At 37.6% G+C, this 23,582-nt stretch overlaps 1 protein-coding gene across 18 annotated transcripts in view; it reads left to right on the top strand.

The window, feature by feature from the left end:
- Positions 1-20,704, top strand: part of brsk2b (BR serine/threonine kinase 2b) — a 156,410-nt gene extending 135,706 nt beyond the window's left edge. Inside the window, exons 12-21 of one of the 18 annotated variants that reach the window (XR_013203691.1) lie at positions 1,305-1,455; positions 2,060-2,128; positions 3,780-3,840; positions 6,148-6,805; positions 8,144-8,192; positions 9,844-9,967; positions 10,614-10,794; positions 11,462-11,551; positions 18,164-18,281; positions 18,498-18,592. Coding sequence is in view for 17 of the 18 variants with exons in the window: in XM_077229386.1 (XP_077085501.1) it covers positions 1,305-1,455; positions 2,060-2,128; positions 3,780-3,840; positions 6,148-6,805; positions 8,144-8,192; positions 9,844-9,967; positions 10,614-10,794; positions 11,462-11,551; positions 14,366-14,383; positions 18,460-18,659 (1,601 nt within the window). In the remaining variant the exon portion in view is untranslated. Of the gene's footprint in view, positions 1-1,304; positions 1,456-2,059; positions 2,129-3,779; positions 3,841-6,147; positions 6,806-8,143; positions 8,193-9,843; positions 9,968-10,613; positions 10,795-11,461; positions 11,552-14,365; positions 14,384-18,163; positions 18,330-18,459 lie in introns of those variants that run through there. The other 17 variants (XM_077229398.1, XM_077229387.1, XM_077229397.1 and 14 more) reach the window with 17 other exon arrangements.
- Positions 20,705-23,582: the final 2,878 nt, after the last annotated feature.

Here is a 23,582-nt window from a genome sequence, read left to right as displayed (position 1 = left end):
ATACTATTGTCATAAAGATATTTGTAAAATTATTAATTTTTTTGTAAATATTGTTTTTATATATATTTTAATTTTAAAAAGACAAATAATAATCAATCTGCGGGAATAAGTTGAATTATGCGCAACCCCGTGCCGAAATTCAGACCCGGTCACACCAACACTATTTAACCGGAGTGAATGAGATGACTGAATGAGAGGAGAGCAAGAAAGCACAGCAGTATTAGAGTATTGGAATCGTTACAGATATTTCAGTATCGATACATAATACATTTTTGACAACACTAATCAGCATTATGATTGACATGACCAATGAAATCTTTAGAATTGACTGTATGTTGGTCGAATTCGTGTCATGTGCCTGTCTGTCATTGGGTGGAAGCCGCACACAATTTTAGAGTTTCCACCCTGTTTCGGAGTTCCCACCTCCATTTAGTGATCTCCAGGCTACATCTATACCCTTCTCAAACATTCTGTCGATGGCGGGAAGCGTTTTCTCAATGACGGAAATTTGCGTAAATGGTGGGGAAAGAGCTACTAAAAGCCGGAAGAAAAAAAAAAACATTTTAATGGAGGATCATGAAAACATTATTTTCAAAGGATGAATGTGTTTAGTGATGAATCGTTCACAAGACCAGAAACATTTATAATTGAAGTCAATTTGGTACTTTTTTTTGATTCACTACCATTCAAACATTTGGGGTTTGTAAGATTGTTTAATGTTTTTGAATGAAGTCTCACCAAGGCTGCATGTATTGATTAACAAAAAAGTAGAAACTGTAATATATTGGAATATTATTACAATTTAAATTAATTACTTCCTATTTGACCACATTTTGAAATGTAATTTATTCCTTTGATGGCAAAGCTGAATTTTCAGTAGCCAATTCTCCGGTCTTCGGTGTCACATGATCCATTCATTTTAATATGCTGATTTGGTGGTCAAGGAACATTTCTTATTATTATCAATGCTGAAAACAGTTGCTACTCTATCATTTTTTTTTTTTAAACTAATCATTTTTCAGGATTCCTTTATGAATAGAAAGTTCAAAAGAACAGCATTTATTTGAAATAGAAATCTTTTTAACATTTATGAATGTCTTTACTGTCACTTGTCATTGATTTCACACATCCTTGCTGAATAAAAGTATTAATTTTTTTCAGGAAAAAAAATCTTACTGGGGTTTAAATGCTTGAAGACATTATGAAAAATATTGTACAACGTTTCCATTATGAACGCCATAGGCTTAATGAGTTGTTTTCATGTGTTTGGGAGCATTGCATTTATCATATTCTGGTCTCATCAGATCCACCCAGGAAGCGAGTGGACTCTCCACTCTTGACGAGGCACAACAAGAGGAGGCCAGAGCGCAAGTCTATGGAGGTGCTGAGCGTGACGGAGGGCGGTTCTCCTGTTCCTGTGAGACGTGCCATCGACATGGCACAACACGGACAGAGGTACAGCGAGACATTTCTCGCTCCTCTATTATTTACAAAACTCTACGGTCGTAGCAGCAAGTGCCACAGTAAGAACGGCAGAAAGTATGTCACATTTTTTGAAGCCTTGAAGGAAACATTTGAAGACAATGACGTCTGTCATAAAAGCAAAAATAAACTTCAGAACAATGAAGTTCACAGTTAGCAGAAGCTGCATACTAGCTTTGAAATGCTTTTCAAATTGCACATGAAGAGTAAAATAAATAAGCTGTGTTAATGTGCTCAGTTAAATCTGTGGAAAAAGAAAACAATGATTTCAGAGTGTCTTACTATTCTCTGAAAATCTGTTTCTCAGCTATAGTCATGTAGCATGCTAAATGTGCCATGTGGTAAATTTTGACTTCTCAGATTGGTTTGAAGAGGAACAATGGGATTGTTAATGTGCCTTTCATTTCTCTGTATCTTTGACACATTTTGTTACAGATTTGTTTTACTTTTTTACATGTTCATTGTGATCCATTTCATCAGCCCCATGTCCTATCCCTGTGTAGATGCTTTGGCTCAACTCCATGATTACTTATTACTTACTGTAAATTTACTCTAACTTTACTCTCTCTTACTGTAGTAAATCTGTTTTCAGTAAAAGCTTGGATATCTCAGATGCCAACCCCATACTGCAAAGCAAAGAGGAGAGGTACAAACCACCGCCTTGCTTTCTTTTCTTCTCTGAAGATGCAGTGGGGTTTTTAACACTCGAAACATGCAACAGAGAGTACTGGCCTTTTATTTCATCCACTGACATTTGAGATCTCAAGAGCTTAGCTTGCTTAAGAGGGAATTTTTTATTTTTAAAAGTGGAAGTCGCACGTGTAAATAAGAGTTTTTTTCTCCCGGTTTGGCCTCTCAGTTTTGGTAAAGCAGCGGCCCTCTGGCTCCCTCCACACACATCAAAAGCATCTTATCTCCCTTATTTTGCCTTTCATGTTTCGTTTGATGTCTGGCATTTTTGTCCCTTGGTAGATCCCAAATTGTTAATTTCTTCCCCTCGCTCTCGTTTTGCCTTCACGCTTCTCTTGCCTTCACCCTGGATGTTTGTTTTTCTTCGAGTGATGTGTGCACTAACAGTAGGTGAGAGACAGAGGTTATCCGATTGTTTGTGTTCATCTGTTTAGGCATTTTTCTTCAACCTTGAGTTTCACTGTCATGCCCTACATCTGCATTCACTGAGTCTGTTTAATCTGCCAGATAACCAAATGGGCCTCAAATATTTCCTAATAGACACTTATTATTAAAAAAAAATATATATATTTATTTGCATTGAGTATCTGGGCTGAATTAGGCACTAGTAAATGAATTGTGTTGAAAGCATGTTAACAATTCAAAGTGTAATGACTTACTTGAACTGAAAAGCTCCCCTGCATCTTTTATACAATTTAATACAGCATTTTTACAGGCTGTAGTTATCTTAATATACGTAGTTGTAGCTTCTATACTGTAAGATATTAATGATTCACTCTATATAAAATCTCCACAAATACTTTAATTGCTTAAACAGAAGAAATAATTTCTCATTTAGTCACTATCCTCTAGTGCCTGTCCTTTCTTTCCATGAATTAGTTTATTCCATAGCCATTTATTCCGCATATAAAGAGCTGTCTTCCTGATGCTGTGTTTGGCTAAGCTAATTAGCTGAATGCAAGAGGCATATAATGAACATCAGGCCGCTGTGTATTTGGTGTTGTGATTTTTAAGCTTAAATGAGACAATTTGAGACCACGCATAATTCTCATCTACGTATCGTTTGCAATTGCAATTGATCAGTGTATGGATCAAATCCTTCCTGGAGTCAAATCATGTGAGTCTGAATGTTGACACCTTTAAGGGTGATCTACTGTTTCAATTTGCCTTGATGACAAAACCCATTGTGTCCACGGTCAATTAAATCCCAATCAATTATTGGAGAAGCACTGAAGCTCACCATCTAATACACAATGAAATTCGAAAGTCTCATACAGAACCTCATACAATGTTGTGATGACCTTTTGCATTCTTAGGATGAGTAATGATACATTTCTCAAATTTAATTACAACTTAAAAATGTAAAAAATAGCATGATAAACAAAAAGATCTATAGGCCTGCATAGAAAGTTGACATATAATTAACAGAAATGCAATTTATAGTGAAACATAGAGGTCTTGTGTGATATTTCTGTCTCTGTCCAAGTGTCAACTCAATTATTTATTCATGTTTCACTCAACACAACATGCTTAACCTCCTATACAGTTACGACAGTGTGCTATACATGGGGTAGAAATGTTTTTACTGTTTATGTTGTGTACTTTAGGTCTCGGTCCATCAGCGGAGCCTCTTCTGGTCTGTCCACTAGTCCCCTCAGCAGTCCACGGGTAAGCTTTCCATCAAAGCTTAAATCATTTGTTTCACTCAAAGTGTGTGGTTGTGTTGCAGTCCATAGCCAGCTGGTGTGGAATCTATCTACATAATATCTATTGATGAGAGACTCATGTCTCAAGACACATCTGATCTGCAATCATTCAGCATGAAAATATGCATCAACAGGTGGCACAGCAGTGTGTTGTAATAGTGTATACAGTAGTGTTAAGAAAAAATACTAAGCAAAAATGCATTAAATTGATAAAACGTGGCTTTAAAAGCTTTTACATTGTTACAAAAGATTGTTCCTTTGAACTATCTATTTAGCAATAAATCTTTAAGCATGATAGACTGATTGTATCAAGGTTTCCACAAAAATATTAAGCGGTACAGCTGTTTTTCAGCATTGATAATAATAAGATATGATGCTGAAAATTCAGTTTTACCATCACAGGAATAAAGTACATTTTAAAATATATTAAAATAGAAAACAGTTCTTTTAAATTATAATAGTATTTCACAATAGTACCGTTTTACTGTATTTTTGAACAAATAAATGCAGCCTTGGTGAGCATAAGAGACATCTTAAAAAAAAAACTAAAAAAAAACATTAAGAAATATAACCAAACCCAAACTTTTCATTAGTAAAGTATGTGAATACATTAATATGTTACCAATGCATATGTTATTATAGGCCATGTTGAAAGTGCTACACTTCATTTTTTTTTATAAAATATGTTACAAGGGGACCAATGCAATATGAAAGATTATTTTTCAGAATTGGTCGTGATGATGAAGCATTAATGATAATTATGCATATTGTTAGCTATGTTAAACAACACAGTCGATTATATATCACTTTTAAGCTCAAATACTGCAGCAACATTTCTGTCTGTCCCTACCGATCCACCTTTACCACTTCTAGCCTAATCAGACTACCATACTTAGCGTAATTACTGCTAATCTATGTCCAATTCACAGCCTTGTTGCCTTGAAATATTTGAAGCCCAAATCACTAATGGCTTGTTAAAATCCCTTGAAAATCCCTGGTTCCAAATTAACGGTGAAGCCTCTGGACGTAGACAGCTTTTACAGTTGATTTGTTTAAAGAGGCTAACCGATTACAAATCCGCTACTAAGACTTCCCAATATGCAGTCCTTGAGTTACATCAAGGAATTCCCTACAGGATTCATCCCAAAGTCAATTCCGAATCTGACCTAATCAAACATTCTACAATAAGAAATGTTATACATTAGCCGAATGGCGTCAGTGTCTCCCTTTCACTGATGAAAATGGCTCATGTAGAGAACATGCTTGGTGGAAATAATTTAAATTAGTCTGTGAAGAACTCCTTGATACAACTCATCTGAGATTAGTTTTACTGCTCAGACAGAGACTTAAAGGTTTGTCATGGAAAAAATCTTCCCTGCAGTATGAAAGAGCTTTAAAAATCCATTTTATTGCATTTGTGCTCCCCTTTATGCTCGTGCTACGGTTGCAGCTGGTACAGTTAACACACCATTGTATTTCTTTTTAATGTTTTACAATATGCTTGATGAGCTTTTACTTCACTTATTGTAATCACACTCTTCACTTCTAGTGGCCCGTATTGTTTCAATCCCCCCGTTTCTGACCCAATTATTATTATTATTACACAGCGTCATCTGTCAAACAGCATCCTCATATCATACCTCCAGCAGCAGCATTGTACTCTATGCTCTGTTTAATGGTCAACTGCACTTATTTTCTCTAGCCATTTCGATAGTGTGGCGCTATTGTCTGGAAAAACTCAAATTGTGGAGTCAGTACATACATACTGTGACTTGTCACATTTTATGGCATTTCTACTGATTATATGATGATTATTTCATATGAGGTATTCTGACAATAGCGTCCTTTTAAAGCAAAGCTCATTGCACAAATTTCCTGCTTGCTTAGTCAGTGCTGAAAACACCTTTTTTAATTTCATCCCAACAACAACCCGGAGCTTTTTGTTGCTAATTTCTGTTCGGTTTTGATTTGTTTTGGGGACACTGGATTGGGAACATTTTATTTCCACTGTCTTGTTGCCTCTTGGCTGGTTGTGCTAATGGCATGTTTTTTTTCTTTCTTTCTTTCTTTCTTTCTTTCTTTCTTTCTTTCTGCATTTCCTCCCTCACCTCTCATCATCGGTGCCTTGTTCACCATCCTTTCATTTTTGGTATTGGTGTGTGTGTGTGCGTCTGCGCCGTAATGCCTGTTAACTACGGGGCCGTGTGTTGTGTGTATGGGCTGTGTTGGCTCTTTTAATGCTGCTGGCTCTGTGCATGCGCTCTTCCAGCCCATGCGACGATTCGCGGTTCCTCCACAATCTGCAGAACTCACGCAGTCGCCCAACCACAGCCCCACCCACACGCCTGTGTCCCGGCTGAACGGCATAGGCCCCCACTCCCCCAAAACCTTTCAACCAAAGACACATGCCCATCAGCCCAACAACAAAACACAGACACTTCCAGCCAAGCCCAAAGTTGCAGACAAGCCCCTCCAGGTCACCAGGTCCAACCCGCTCCCTAACACGACGGCAGTGCCATCTGCGGCCAAGTCGGAACCTTCTACACCCTGCCAACCCATGCCCCCGCCAATTCCTGGCAGTCCGAAAGTGCGCCGGCCACCGCTCACGGTGCCACCCAAGCTCTCTGTTCCCCTTACTCCCCTTTCACCCATCCGCCTTCACCACCTTCACCCGCTGGCCGGGACTGACCACAACGGCAAATCTATCCCCACCATACAGGTTACGCCCCACCCCTCTCCCAGGGGCAGCCCATTGCCAACTCCAAAAGGAACACCAGTGCACACGCCTAAGGAGAGCCCAGCTGGGACCCCTAGCCCAACGCCTCCCCCCAGCCCCTCCATTGGAGGCATGCCGTGGAGAACACGCCTCAACTCCATTAAGAACAGCTTCCTTGGCTCACCACGATTCCACCGCAGGAAACTACAAGGTACCAGCAGCGCCGTAAACATCCTGAAGCAGTTGTTTCACTCTTTAACATAATCTGCCCAGTGGATGCAGATGAAAATTTTCCATTTTTACAAAATTTAGCACATTTACATCAATATGATGTTAAAGGTGGGGTATGTGATTTGGAAAACGACCGGCAGATTTTTAAAATATACAATTCAAATGGTCCTATCTTCTTTCCTCCAACACTTGCCATGACTCCACCCATTCGAAGAACATGGACATGCAACATGGACATGCACGAGCGAAAACTCAGATGCGCTAGAGATTGTAATGACGATTTACTACTAATCTTGGAACCCGCTTTACTGACGAGATGCGCATGCGTCACGAGCTTTGAGTATGCGCACGAAGGGGGTCAAGCGCGCTGGGGGGAGGGGGGTATGGTACGACTGTTTGATTGACGAACTTACTGTCCAATGATTCTAGGTGGTCTTGGAAATGATTGGCTGGAGTTTTTCGAGTTCTGCCCGTTCCACAGATGATTAAATTTGCTTAATTTTCATTTCAGTGCTTCTAACTCAGTGGCTGTAAGTGGGTTAGGAATAGGATTTCAAGATATTTTGAAAAAATTGACAAAAAAGAGAATCGCATACCCCACCTTTAATTCATGTGTATTGTCTCTGATAAAATCAATAAACAAATGCCATTGAAACTAGGGATGAACTCATCTGGACAATACCAAATATTTTAAAATTCTATAGTATTTTACTTTTGGTTAAATCAATGAAAAATAAAACACTAAAATTCTAAATGTAAAAATTGCAGAAATTAGAATGCACATTTATATTAAAATGAATTATAAGATGGTACCAATATATTGTATGTTATATTATAAAACCCTAGTTATGTATGATAGTAAAGCAATGATATGCAGGATCAGGTGCAAAGTAAGGCACCATAGCATATAGGAAAGCATTTAAGTGAACAAATTATGCTTGCTAATCTTTTTTTATTGCGGTTTTCAGTTGATGTTCCCCTCTTAGCTAGGTATAATCTCTATGGACTTATTTTACAGATCGCTGGGTAATAAACTCACTGATACTCCATTATCAGCTATATCTGATGATATATCTAGTAATGATAATGAAAAGTGCACAAGCATCTCCCTTCACCTCCAGCTGTTCCTCTTTCCCTCTTCTACCTGGAAGAGGATCAGATGAGCTGATAGAAGGGGGGTGTTGAATTACTCTTAATCTCTGCAGGTTTGGAGTAATTTGCTGTGGTTAATCAGCATTCCCCTCCTCAGGTTGTAAATGTCTAACCGCTCTGGATGATGCAAATTCCACTGAGGCTTGTTTTCTTTGTCTCTTTCCAGTTCCCACACAAGAGGAAATGTCCAGCCTAACACCAGAGTCTTCCCCCGAGTAAGTATTACCTATTTTCAAAGACAATCAAGTAAAATATGTGGTTTTATTAAATCCTGAAAGAAGTCTGAAAGAAACATTGAAATTATATTAAATTATAATTGAATGCAGTTCAATATTTATTCTTCTACTTGGCATCACCTTTTGTGGTAACCTGGGTAGCTTAGAGTTAAATCACCACACTCAATTAAAGCTTGTTTAATTAAGACACTTTAAACAAGTGCTCTTTATACTTTCTTTTTCTCCAAATTTTATTTTGAGTCGAAAGGAGCTCTGAAAACGTTGCAGCTAATGTTAACGTGGTGGTCCAAACACTGTTCCTTTCCCCAATAGCCTAGTTTGTTGCTAAAGTCATTATCAGGGAATAGTTCGTCATGAATAATTCAATGTTTTAGTTCCACTTAGCTTCACAGCCACACAGAGCAGCACCACAGTGGAAACTTTCTTCTGGAGTGTTTTCTTCTTATTTTTCTGTTGTTAAGTTTTTGGTGAGCTAGTGTCACAGTATGTTGCTAGCTCAAAGATAGCCTTGATAGTCATTGACTTTGGTGAAATCCCAGCGATTTCAAGCAGGGCTGAGAAATGAGCCATATGCCAGCATTCATACCTCCATACATGCTTTTTTCTTGAAAAGTTTTTGTGACTTTTCATTGCTCCCCAACCGCAGAGCTTTTCAGTTTTCAGCAAAAACTGTGTCGTGACTCGTGACTAACCCCTGTCATCTTATTCTAGTTTACCAAAACTTTGTTAACTCTCAAATTTTAAATGCAAAAATGTTGAGGTTTGCATGGTGCTGCACAGCATATATATCATACAAGTTTTGAATTGTTTGACAGCCCGTGCAGTCACTTTTTTTAAAATCATAAATGTTTCCATTTCTTGCCATGTCCAAGAGACACGTCAACTGACTGTCAACTTACTAACTCGCATCTCGACAGCATTCAGTCTGTATTTCACTTTGAGACAAATTCAGCCAAGCTCTGCGGGGGAACCTCCACTGATACTGTATGTTGTCACTGTGAACCAACTTTTTAAAAATATAACTTGGAAATTGATGGTCTGAAATTCTTCTGCCAACTGTTCTTCAGTATTGGAGAAGCTGAAATATATACACTACCATACAAATGTTTGGGGTTAGCATGTATTATTATTATTATTATTATTATTATTATTATTATTATTATTATTAATAGCTGTTTTCAAAACTGATAATAATAATATATATTTCTTAAAAAACAAATCCGTGTATTATAATGATTTCTGAAGGATCATGTGACACTGAAGAAAATAATTTTTTTGCTATCACAGGAATAAATTACATTCTAAAATAATATCAAATATAAAGGAGTTATTTTTGTAATAATATTACACAAAAGTACTGTTTTTACTGTATTTATTTTTATATAAATGGAGCCTTGGTGAGCATAAGAGACTTCAAAAACATAACTTACCAACCCCAAACCTTTGAACTGTAGTATGATATTATGTATATGAAGAGCGGGATGTGTTCTTGAGAATTAATTATTAACGTTTTAGTCACACTGAAGAAATGAAAAGTATGTTATATACTTGATTCATGCATGGTACAGTATGTGAGTTGAGTGATGTTTGTTTGTATTGTCTTGTTCACTCCTGTTTTTCTTCTTCACAGACTTGCCAAAAAATCTTGGTTTGGAAATTTTATTAACCTTGAAAAGGAGGAGCAGATCTTTGTGGTGATTCGGGACAAGCCTCTGAGCTCCATCAAAGCAGATATTGTCCATGCCTTTCTCTCTGTAAGTCCCAGATGAGAGTGTAAATGCTGCCACCCTTTACTTTCTCATGTCATTCCAATCCGGTTTGACTTCCTTACTTTCACGTTTATTTTACTTTCTTTCAAGTTTCAAAAAGGATGTGAAAGCATCATAAAAATATCAGACTTGTGTGCTATATTTAAAGTCTTTTAAAGTCATGTGATTTCTCTGTGTGACAACAGACCAGAGTTTATGTTGTTATTGATTGACAATCATCAGCCCAAATGGGCTGTTAACATCTGTGACCGAATCAGTTAGTTAGTCAGTTAGTACAACTGAGTTGACCAAATCATACAGACCTGTTTTGTGAACTATTAACTGATTAATTGAAAAGATCTGACACAAAATAAAGATTAATTCGCAAATCAGGTATCACTTAACTCGTGGATGCAGTGATAGTTTTGAGGATTTTTTTTTGTGCCATTTTGGAACTTGATAGCCCCAGACCTCTTCCATTGTCATTATTTTGAAAGGAATGTACAGGATATTTAAAATTTAAAAACAGAATTTAAAAATTCTCTTTTTGAAGAAAGAAAGTCATTGCTTTCAAAAGACATCAGTAAATAGTCACAGATTGCTCATTTTGGGGTGAATGACTCTGTTTAAGATCTCTGTCCTTTTATCTCAGATTCCCAGCCTCAGCCACAGTGTGGTGTCTCAGACGAGTTTCCGGGCAGAATACAAGTCCACGGCCGGCCCCACCGTGTTCCAAAAACCAGTGAAGTTCCAGGTGGACATCACCTACACCGAAAGCATGGCTGCCACCAAGGAGAACGGCATCTACTCTGTCACTTTCACACTGCTCTCAGGTAACCATGCCGACAGAGAGAAGCCCATTTTGATGTCATACACTCACTGGCAGCCAATAGAAACACAGAGGGATGTGTGTGTGTGGGTGATGGAGAGGCTGGTTGATGATGTTGAACTTTGTCTGTCGCAGTGGTGAGAGCATTTTTTCCCTCTCTCGTTCTGCTAGCGGTTCCCTTCCTCCATTACACTCCCCCTCTCTTAAGCTGAAAATAGACCAACTGCTCGAGGGGGTAATGGAAAAAATTTAACTAAAAGAGGCCTTTTTGCCTCCTGGTAATCACTATGCATTTTCAACCTGCTGTGTTTCAAAGGACAATCCAAAAAGATCCCATGCTGCTGGTGCCATTACGGCAAACCCTGTTCCTCTCTTTTCATTTCCCCCCTTCCTCGTTTTTGCTATCTTGGCTACACAAAAGGGATTGAATCTTGTTCTTAAAGTCACGCATTTTGCATGTGCACGTGTCATAAACTCAGCCGTAGGCCAAATGCAACATAAAAATCAGCCCCATCCCATTAGACTTTATGAGGCAGCCGCTAGAGGGAATCAACCCAGGATGGATCAGCATAAAATGACATTCTTTTCAAAAGACACACATGTACCAGTCTGTACAGGATCATTGCGAAACATTCAAAGAGGTGTTGTCTGTGTTTGCGTGTCCCCTGCAGGTCCCAGTCGACGCTTCAAACGGGTGGTGGAGACGATTCAGGCTCAGTTGTTAACTACACATGAACAGCCTGGTGTCCAGCAGCTGTCTGGTGAGTGGCCAATCACTCCACTGACACACCTCTTTCTCTGGCTCTCTCTCTCTTTCTCTTTCCTGCTTTCTTACACAGCATCCTGAACATGCATGGCGCCTAGCCCACCCTCGCAGAGCAATGAACGCTGCACACACCCATCAAGGTCAAACGAGTCTTTCCAATGTTTCAAAGTATTGTTAGAGGTTGCTTCAAAGACATTTCCAGGCCGTCAATATGAAAATAAACTTCTCAAAAGGGTTAGAGACAATGTATCCACTGTTCTATTAATGTCGGATGGGATGTCTTATTTAAAGGGGCTGGAAAAACACGTTTGACCTTATCAAAGAACATTGCACAGATCTGCTTTGCAAGGCACTGGCACACATGGACACACTCTCCTTAGCAGTCACACACGCTCACAGAGCATGCTAGAGCACACTCGCGTGTATTAACAAAGGGTTTATATCCATATCCAGGAAATGTCTTGCAGATATTCAAATCAAACCTGTGTCCCAGACCAGTTTAATGAATGTGGCTTCAAACTGTTCGTTTTACGAGCAGAAATGTGATGGGCTAGACTGTGGTTCCTGCTGGAGATGATGAAATAAGAGAACAGAGAAATCCTTCGCCTGTCTTCTCATATTGTCACATTGTGCACATGGTGAAGAGCCTGTTACAGCTCCCTCTGCTGGACAGCTCCAAATCCTTACCGTCCAAAATCAATAAAAGCAGTACTACAGAAAAGGGAGTTTGGTATATCATTTCTGCATTATCGTATGTCCACTGTGCACAATAAGTACATTTTCCATGTGCATAAAATACCTGGATGACTTGCATATGCCAAAGTGTTCACACTGCATTGGGTACTGTATCCCACAATGCAATGTTCAACTTCCATTTCCGGTGTATTGGAATTTATTTATATATATGTATGTTTATTATTATTTTTATTTATTTTTAATTTAACTGTAACAAATATTAACTAGAATTTTCAACATTTCTGTTTTTATTTTATTAAAAATAATTACTATAGTTTTCATCAGAATGCGCTTCATTGAATGTGTTTTGAAATCAACTCAAAATATTAATGCCTGATATCCTCCGACTGGATGGAATCATAATTCGAAGCTAAAAATTTAGAGTTTTTGCCCATAATACACTACATGATTTTCTGTGAAATCTATTTTCAGCAACTAGTGTTGACTCGTCCAAACTAAAAATTGGATGCTTTCGGTTTCACATACTATCTTTTAAAAATAGTAGGCACCCCAGCAAGCAATAGCTGTCATTTCACCATCTCGGCTAACTATAGACCCGATAATAGTCCGGCTATGAGTAACCCACTTCTAGCCAGAATAACCTTGAATTTGGTTATGTCGTTTTTATATTTGATGGATGATATGCCATCATGTAAGCAAAGTCAACAGTGATTACAAGGTGTTTGGTTTCATTTCTTTGACATGTTCTTTGCGTAGCGTCTTTTAAATTTTCACCGACAGCCCAAATTTTGCCTTGTTTTAGCCTAGACGTCAGGACTGTATTCAGCTATTAGACGTCTCTCTAAACTCAAAATTGCTTGCTGGGATACACTGTGCTAGTATTGGTATACTGTTTCGTTCATTACTCTGGAAATGGAGAGTCAAATTGGATATGTTGTATAGTGAGGTACAATGCCTTTAACTGTGTGCTCTGGTTGTAAACTGCAGATTTTAGCAAATGTAACAGGTCATCTATGTATTCCATGTTTCATACAGAAAATGGTTGTGGACAGTATAGCCTACATTCTGCATACTGCAAAAATAGTATCATTGTTGTAGTATGCCATTTCAAACAAAACCCCTCTCTCTTAAAGGGACAATGTGTAGTTTTTTAGGTATTTTATTATCTAAAATCAATATTTTTATTCATAAATATGTCCTCAATGGTGTACAAATACCTCTGCCAATTATCTGACTTATCCTCGTAAACGAAGAATTTATTATCTTTATATACATGTGACAGGTAGGTCCTCGGAGGCTTTCCATGTCGTTCCACCATCTTGAAAAACTATATTAGCAGAGAGGGTCAAAAAGTATTAGGCCAATGCGTTTCCACAACGCGTTTTCGTTCAGGGCCAGCGTCACGTAACTGAAAGCAGCAGAAACGGGGGAGCAGAGCAGTGAGAGGCGCTTGTCACTGCCCCAGCAAGTCAGTCAGTAATTCATACTGTAACATTTGTTTGTTCGTTGTGTCAAGTTGCAGTTTGTTTGAAATAACAAACCTGTTCACCCGAAGGGAAACTCGACGAAGTGCTATTAGAAGACATCCTGTCATAGCTTTTTGGTACTTAACAGCTACCGTAGATGCAACATGCATTTGAAAAAGTGAGGCACCGCTAGATGGGAGAAATTCCTACACAATGTCCCTTTAATGCCTAATTCTATAAAAGATTTGGGAAACAGGATTTACGAAATTGTATTCATATTGTGCATTTGGACTGTCTTAAAGAAGAGCTGTTATCAGGATCGCGACCCATCACCAGTGTAGCCATCGTGCCATCCTTTTACCCTGTCAATCACATCCATCCCTTCCCCCTGGCTTTGCCCTTCACCCCCCGCTCTCCCACGGCTCATGGTCATGGTGGCTCGTGAGCTTGAGTCTCACAGCACTGATCACCAGCATGCTTCACTCTCAACAGATGTGGCCATGCAATAAACATCTGTGCAAGAAGGTTGAATCACTGAGTTCGTGTCATTACTGTAAAGTCAATGGGGTGCACTGAGAATGTAAATATAGGCTGAATATTTTATTTGATCGGACATGTTACAGTAATATGTCATGTTCCTTTGACAGGAAAGCGTTCAAAGGGTGGTAAGAGGTTTATTTTACTCTCCTGCCACGGTGTATGTTACACTTGTTATCATACACACGGTGTCCAATATGTGGCACTTATACACAGAGACCCTTTAAAGGGATAGTTCACCCAAACATTTAAATTCTGACATCATTTACTCACTCTCCCGTTGTTCCAAACCCTTAAGCATTCCTTTTTTGAAATGCTTATCTTTAGCGCATCAAAAAGTAGAAGAGACACAATTGGTTTAAATGATGAACAGATTTAATTTAGGCTTTTGTGTTTGTTTTTTTTTTTTTTTGTTTTTTTTGAAGACTTGGATTAAAATGCTTGATTCATATAGATTATTTTTACGATCTGTTTTTGTACTTTTGATGTGTTAAAGTTTTGGTTGCATGGACTTTCAATGGAGGGACAGAACATATTTTTATTTATTTTACAAAGAAGAACACAAGTATGGGTCTTATGGGTTTGGGCAAGTAAATGATGACAGAATTTGAATTTTTTGGGTGAACTAACCCTTTAAACATAAAATATGCACAGATGTGTTTATGTGTGTGTGTGTTTGTGTGTGTGTGTGTGTGTGTATATGATCTCACTTGATAGGACAATCCATGAAAGTTTAATTTCTCTAGAGAGATGAAAGCTTCATGCACACTTCATGTTGCTTTTCTCTCCGTATTCAATTCTTGCATCACTCTACTTTGCTTTGTGGGTCAATTGTTGCATCTGAATCACTTTGGTGAAAGGCCTCATTAATTTAGACATTTAATCAACAGCTCTTATGAATCTGTTAAACCAGGTTTTCTATTTGAAGATAATGTTGAGCTTTTATGTTTGCATGCATCTCTTTCTAAACACTTCTTTCATGTTGATCATTTGGGACTTTTTACAGTAGAAATAATCGTCTGTAGAATCACTGTGTAATGAGGGGTAGAATACTAAAGGGACTAGTTTGCTTAGCTTAACCTACTTCTGTAGGTCCCTGTAAATACAATATGATTATTAAAACAAGTACCAGTAAGGTCTGTTCAGAATTGTTTTGGTTTACTATAGGATTAATAGTAGTTTTAAAGGTAGAGAGTGTTCATTAGCCATTATTTGTCAAACATGTAGTCCTACTAACACACACAAGGTCTTAGGAACTATCAAATAAAGCATCAATTGTATAATTCCCATAGCTCATTTGCAATTTCAGCTGCTTTCGTTCTTCTTCCTTTTTTATAAAATTCCACTAGCCTGGATGTTAATATGTCAGTTCATATTGATGTAAACTCGATGCATTAAAATCTGGAATATGGTAACTACAAATATAGTTGTATCATTTAATTTTTAGGGTGAGACATACATCCTCTGTTTAGCCTCTGTGAATTTACGCGGTTCTCCGCTTCGTGGCTGAGTTGCTGCTGTTCCTAAACTTTTCCAATTTCCAATAATAACACTTACAGTTGACCCGTGAAAATCTAGTAGGGATGAAATTTGACAAACATATTGCAAATGTGGCATCCTATCACAGTACCATGCTATATACAGGTGAAACTCGAAAAATTTGAATATCGTACAAAAGTTTGTGTTTCAGTAATTCAAATTAAAAGGTGAAACTAATATATTTAGTATATATAACTATATACATATGCATGATTATACTTTTCAGAGGGCCGACATTTCTGTATTTAAAATCCTTTTTTTTTATTATTGATTTCATGTAATATTCAAATATTTTTGAATTTGGGGTTTTCATAAGCTGTAAGCCATAATCATAAAAATTATAAGTTTTGCACGATACTCTAATTTTTCGAGTTTCACCTGTATATATATATATATATATATATATATATATATATATATATATATATATAGCATGGTACTGTGATAGGATGCCACCTATCACAGTACCATATATACCTATCACAGCCATATATATATATATATATGGCTAGGTGCTTGAATTTATACACATGTGGCAATGGGTCCAATTGAAACAACTGAATTCAATAATTTAGAGGTGCGTGTGTCCCAATACTTTTGTCCATATAGTGTATTTCACTGCTGCTCAGAACATTCCCCAGAAGAGAAGAATAGCCATGCTGGACTGGTAGTTTTCTGTATCTGTAATGGTTTACCCATCATAAATCTGAACAGAGATGAACATTTGCAATGTCTCGCTGTAGAAATGCTGAAGCAGTGTCCTGAGTGTCTCAAAGCTGCCATATCTGTCATGTCTCTTTGAGAGTCTCTTAGGCTGTGGTAAAGCAGCCTGTCATGATGTTGAGAGGAGTCCAGATTGTGTTGAGAGACTCAGAGACAAGCTCTGGGACTAAGGCAATCTACTCTAGTGTTCACATAGGCCACGTTCTGCCATGCTATAGCCTGTGTTATCGGGGACTCTGCTACTCAGCCACTTATGAAATTGGAAATAGAGCTGATGGTTTGTAAGCCTGTGTTGGTGTCACATAGGGTGTGCAGTGAATCCTTTAGAACGGCCGTCAGGTTTATTCAGAATCTGCAACAATTTGTACCACTGCATTTCAAAGATGAATTTAGCATGAATATATGTAGCTGTATATGTACCAGGGTGTAAATATATCCTTTGACAATGTTTGAATTCAATTATGGTTAAGTCATGTAATACATCAGGACATTTTTTCATGATTCCATTCAGCTCAGTAGTTTCAGCACCATTCTTAATTATTAAATAATTAAGACACATTTAATTAGTGTAGGGTTGGGATCCGACCCAGCCTAGTTCCTTTAAAAAATAAATAAATACTAATACCAAATGATTTTCATGATGTTCTTCAACATGCATTCTTCCGCTGCTGTGAACAGAACACTGCACTAAAATACTCTGGCAGGGTTTCCTGCAGTTATCATTCAAGGGCGCTGCAACAACACTACAGAGTGAAACATACAGCAACCAGTGTAGACCCGATAGTTATGAGTCAGGTTGTCTTGCAAACAGTGTAGTCCAATTTCTGACCAAAAGACTATATGAATTGGTTCTTTTGAGTAAATCAAACAAATTCAGTGTGACCAGTGTAGCCCGATTCACAAACAAATGGTTCATCAAATGATGAACAAGTAATTCAAAAACCTACAGCAAAACCATTGTCGTCCGATTTACTAAAATTTTTTATTGAACTGGTTCTTTTAAGTCAATCCAAAACATACATTGTCACCAGTGTAGTCTGATTCCCAAACAAATGACTCTTATAAACAAGTTAGTACCCCAGACAGCAGCATAGTGTCAGCCCAGATCCGGCCCACATCTGGTACATGTGGATTCCACACGGTCCAGATGTGGGCCAGATCTTGGCCGACACTATGCTGCTGTCTGGGAAGTGAATCAAAAACATACAACTCGAACAGTTCCAATTCGTGAGAAAAAAAGGAGAAAAGATTCTTAAAAAATTGTTCTTTTAAGTGAATCTAAAACATTTAACTCAACCAGTTTCAATTAGTGCAAAAAAAAAAGGTTCTTATAAACTGGTTATTTTAAGTGAATCAACAACAAACACCATGACCAGAGTAGTCCAATTTCTTTTAAAGGAATCAGAAACATATATAATGACCAGAGTAGTCCAATTTGTGAACAAATGAATCAATCAGTTTTCATTGTCAGGTATACCAATGCATATTTACACCCCTAATGTATACTATATAGCCTACCATATAAAGTATTTGCTAAATTCATCATTGATGTATATTCACACACAATTTGAATTCCTAAACCTCATCAGTACAGATGAATTTCTTTGTAATGCATCAACAGTCACATTTGTTTTCATTCCATCCAGTGAAGATCACAGATCAGATGGGGACTGCTTAGCCACAGATACTCACTACCACAATAAGACCTTTGAACAGTAATACAGCTGTACTGTCAAACAGTTAACATGCCTGCAGATGTGTCCCGTATCCTTGTCAGATACATGGCTTATTGTCTCCAGTTTATGCAGTCTCATCCTGCCTCTCATCATCTCACCTTGCCTCGTCTGTGATCCTCATTGTTCATGTATTTGTTCTCTGTCTCTCTCTCTCTCTCCTTTCTTGTTTTCTTGTTCTTCTCCTCTTCTCCCATCTGTGCACCCAGGCAGCCCATTGAGTAACTTCTTTGACGTAATTAAACAGCTCTTTTCAGACGAGAAGAACGGGCAGGTGTCCCATCAGCCCGGCACGCCCAAGCATGCCAACAGCAAGAGACACGAGCCTGAGCCTAATGACTCCAAATGTCCATCTGACCAAGACAAAGCCAAGATGGCACCATCAGTTGGGACACAGGAACAACCTTAAAACCTGGAGAAATACTAGATTACTAGTTTTAAAATAAAATAAAAGAATCCAGTCATGGTGACTACTGAAAGGATGTTGTTGACTCAAGTTGGTTTTAACCAAGCCTCTACAAAGTTTTATATAATGGAATGAATATTGAAGTACTATATGTACTGACCCGACACTTTACAAAAGGCGCATACAGACACACATATATTTTTTTTTTCTCTCCAGTGTTGTTTTGTCTTCACAGTGTCTCGTTAACTTCTGTTTTATGATGCCTTTATTTATTTCTGCTACCAGGAATTATCCAGAAAACGTGTTAAAGCCCAAGTCCTGCTCTTGCACAAGATTCAATGTTTGGCACATTGATGGAGGGCACATTACACAGGAAGTTCAGTACAAGCCGCTGAGGGAAACTCCTCATTCTGATGCATCTAAACACCCCAAACACCAACAAGAGCTGTTCCAACCTATTCCTCAACTCCTTCCTCCTGCAGCTACTGTACATACAGCCACACATGTCCATGGATTTGGAGTGGAGCCTTAAAATAAAGATGTTTATGAATTCTCAATAAGCTAACCTACAATTCATCTTTCTATTTAAACATTCAGGTTTTCTTTAAAAAAAAAAAATCCTTGCTCGTCTTTTATCCTATTTCTTCTCTCTGCTGATGCACACACAAACGTACATACAGGACATCGTTACAAAAGGACAAATGGTGAATGGAACTCTGGACATCATAACGCACGTGTTTGAGGAGTTGCCCTCGAGGACCGTTGTTGGATTGTATTCTTTTCATTGTAGTCTTTTTTTGTGAAATGAAGAATTTAAAGCATTTTATGAACTCAGTGTCATTGCTGTACAAGATTTGGAGAACCTATTTGAAAAATGATGGGGAGAACTTCGGTGGGTGCTGTGGACTGGGATACGGGGGTGGGAGGGGGGGCTTCACAGTAAATGATCTATTCTGTTGTACAGACTAAAATATTCCTTATGTAACAAATGTCTATGAGTGACATTGCTTAGATGAATTGTGTTGCCACATACTGTTTTTTTTTTCTCATGTAGCGTTCATGAAATGTTAGATTTGAATGACAATTATGGTTAATGTATTCAAGGATGTCAATTTTAAATTTTTATTTATTTTGTGTTTAATTTTTATTGAGAAACATCTGCAGGATTCAGAGACCCTTTTTTCTAACTTATTTATGTGTTTTTTGTCTTTTTTAATTTATTCAGCTGGGGAATATTTACAAAACCGGCTGGTGAAGATTTTATTGTTTGCATCAGGGCGACTCGTCAGATTGTTTGAAGGATCTTGTGTTTTGTGTACGATAACACTTATCCGATTTTGTGAATGAAGCACTCTTTCTTTCCCGGCTTTGACCAGATTAAAGAGCTTGTAGTATATGTTAAATTATTTACTGGTAATTTAAGAATGTAGACTAGCCTCTTTAGGGTGGGGGGGTGAGGGATAATGAAGTATTGATATTTGTCACTCATCTCATTGTGCGTGTAAAACAGGTGGACGAGCTCAAATCACATGTTGTAAATAGACAACTTTGGGCAAATTACTTTCTTAAAACCATCAAGGGGATCCTGCTGCTCCTGACTCTATCTCTCGTATTGCATGTCCGACATTTGGCTTTAATTTGCATGATGTTGTGGATGTTAAATTTCTCCTCCCCTTCTCCTTTTCCATCATCGGCTTGTTTTCCCCCGTTGCCATGCCTTCATATTCAGTTTGTCGTTTTTTCTCTCATCTCCCTTATCGTGAACACTTTCTCGCCACATTCTCTACGGCATCATGCTCTCGGGTTGGGGGTCTGGGATCTCATATCACATGATCACTTATGGGAACATACAGTGTGGAGAATAAGTGGAGATGTAATCTAAGCAATACAAATTGTTGTCCTTCATATTTTGTACTTTGGGAGAGCTGGATTGTAATATATCGAGGATTTGATTAATACAGAGCGGGAAAATAGAATTGCCGCTAGCGTATCCCCTTGTAACTACTGTGAACAACTTCAGTGCAACGGAAATAAATCCATTGACTTTGGGATGTTGTATGTGTGTTTGCTGTTTTCTGCTCTTATCTCTGCAACGTAGGGTAAAATGTGGCAAAATGAAGATGGCGCAAAAATCTCAACACATTTGATGAATGGATACATGCTATTCTTTGTTTTGTAATTTCATCTGAATATCAACATTTGTAAGATTGTTAGTCCAAACAGATTTGAGGTTAATTGAATAATGATCTGTGACATTATATTATGGTAAATATCAAAGTGTTTTTTTTGTTTTTGTGTACACATTAATGTTTTTAGATTGTGGAATATACATTGTTTTAAAATTAAACCCTTAGGGTAGGAATTGGCACAAAAGGCCCAGAGTTGCATGTATAGGCTATATTTTTTTATTTAAACATGCATTTATGGGGTTATTATTCAGTAATTTCATGACTTAGATTTCAGACATCTTCGCTATTGATTTAAACGCTATAGACTAATTAAGAGAAATCATTCCATTTGAATTCACAGAGTTGCTATTATGACATTATGTTCAAATAAAATATGGGCCATATGTAAAAAGTCATGTCTGTATGGCTACTAGTAATAAAATAAACTTATCTTTCAAATAAATCTCTTTTAGGGGAGAGTGGGGACGGCTGCAACACTTTTTGCATTTCCTTCATTTCCTCAGAGACTGTTTCTATTTGAAAGACAACATTTTTATACATTAACCCCACATCTGTCCAACCCAGTCTCATCAGCTACCCACCCACTCTGCTGTGACATGCATGCATGCATATGATAATATACAAAGAATTTATACTTGAACAGACAAAGAGATTCATGCCTGATTTTGACCTGATTCATGATCTGTTTTTTCATGTGAGGTTCAGCATGGAGTCTAGGCTGCATCCAAAATTGCATACTCTCTTTTGAGTAGGTACTTATTTTGAATGCCTAATATTACAGTACTTCACTCCTGCTAAAAAATGTATGAGTATGAATGTAATCCGGATGTACTTCATTCGCCATGTTGCACTTATCACATGACCTACCACGTCAGTTGCATGGTAGGTCACAAAAAACCTCTCCCGTGGACTCATGGGATAGTAAATCTTGCCAGAAGTAGGTACACATCTGTGTACTTTTTGCCTACTCAATTATGAGTACTGTGAATTCGGACAAATGCTGCGATCACGCAATGTCATAATTACCGTAAATAAAGCTTTATACCTCTTGCACAACTTTGATCTGTCTGCACACTGCCACGAACACAAGACGAACACACCTTAAATCTGCAGTGGTCAGGTGGTACTGCGGCCATGTGATCCAAGTCATAGCTCTCAGGAAATTACGAGTTTACACATTGTAATCACAAGTTCTACAAGCAGGCTTTTCACAGTTCAGAATTGCTATGGTAATTATGACATTGTGTGAACACACCTATACACTTCTTTTGTCACATACAGTTCTTCACCTACTATATAGTTGGGAAGTATGCAATTTCAGATACAGCCCTAGTTGTGCCTGCTCCTACGAGCTGACAACTGGACAATTGACTCTTCGTAAAGACCTATTGTTACATCCGACAAGTAATGGCGCTCTCACGCCACACGTTCTCACGCATTGAATCATCGCGGAGCAAAGAGGACACTGACAGACAAGACAGAGAATGTTATTTTTGGTATGAAACAAAGTCTTAGCCTTCAAATTTTTAGGGATGCACCGATACCATTTTTTCTAGAACTAGGCCGATACCGATATTTTCACTTTTGTTACTGGCCAATAACGATACCTGTATTTTCATTGCATTTGTAATTTTTAAACATATTAGATAGAGAAACCAAAAGAAAATTAATTATATTCATTGGTTTAATTTGTATAGCAAATATGTATTTCCTTCAAGTATTTTCATGCTTTATTATTGCATTATGTTAAAATGTATTGTTCAAGCTTCTGTTACTTTCACTGTTCATTCTATTGCTCTATCATATTTTATCTTTCACTTAATAGCACAGGGCAAATTAGAGCTGCTTCAGCAGCATTTTTTTTTCAACTGGCCCGGTTGGGTCAGTGGTTCAAATGTTTCTAAGATACCAGTCAAATATCACAATTCTCAATTACAATTTTGATACTGCAACAAAAACTACTAGCCAAATTAATGTAAATTTAAAACATTAAAGACAAGTAAACTGTCAGTAATAAAATAAGAACAAACAATCAAATTACAATTAGCACAAATAAATACAATAGAACAAAGATACAAATTAAATAAACAGTGCTTTTCAGTTACGTCTGACAGTAGTTTTCAGGTACAGCATTTGAATAAAATAATCAAATGTAAAATAACACTGTATACTGTAGTCTCCACTGTATAAATTAAATAGGCTATAGATTATTTTTTATTAAAGTAAAAAAAAGTAATTCAGTCAAAAGCAGTGAGTGATTTATTTGTCCTTTGTTGTTTGATTAACATTAAAAACACAGCAGCAGGTTTTTTACGCTGCTGTCCCTTTAAGACAGATCATCGCTTGTTTTCTTGATTTTCTGCAAGTACCATGTTTTTCCCATGGCTCAGAGAAAAAACACTATTTTGTAAAGTAGCTAGCATAGCATAATCAGATGCAGCTTTATTTTTAGTAACAGTAAAGCAGCATTTTCTCTGTCATACATATGCATCAGACGCAAGCATGACGTCTGAGGCTAAGACTAGCTAAAACAAAGCATAAGCAGCTACTTGGCTGCTGGTAATGTCTTAAAGGCACAATATGTAGTTGTTCGCCGCTAGAGGTCGCCTATAAAGGCGTAGCTTGATGACGCCTTGACCTGAATCAAGCTTTAGGTCAAGCGTATGTGGGGGGATGCAGTGCTGTTTTTTAATTTACATTTCACTGTTGAAAATTATATTAAAACGTTACTCATAAT

Source organism: Siphateles boraxobius, unplaced genomic scaffold, assembly GCF_051911475.1.
Source record: "Siphateles boraxobius isolate OS27281-9 unplaced genomic scaffold, OSU_SipBor_1 130, whole genome shotgun sequence".
In the NCBI taxonomy this organism is placed as follows: Eukaryota; Metazoa; Chordata; class Actinopteri; order Cypriniformes; family Leuciscidae; genus Siphateles; species Siphateles boraxobius.
Note: the sequence above shows the minus strand (reverse complement) of the source record. Positions and strands in the feature narration are given on the sequence as shown.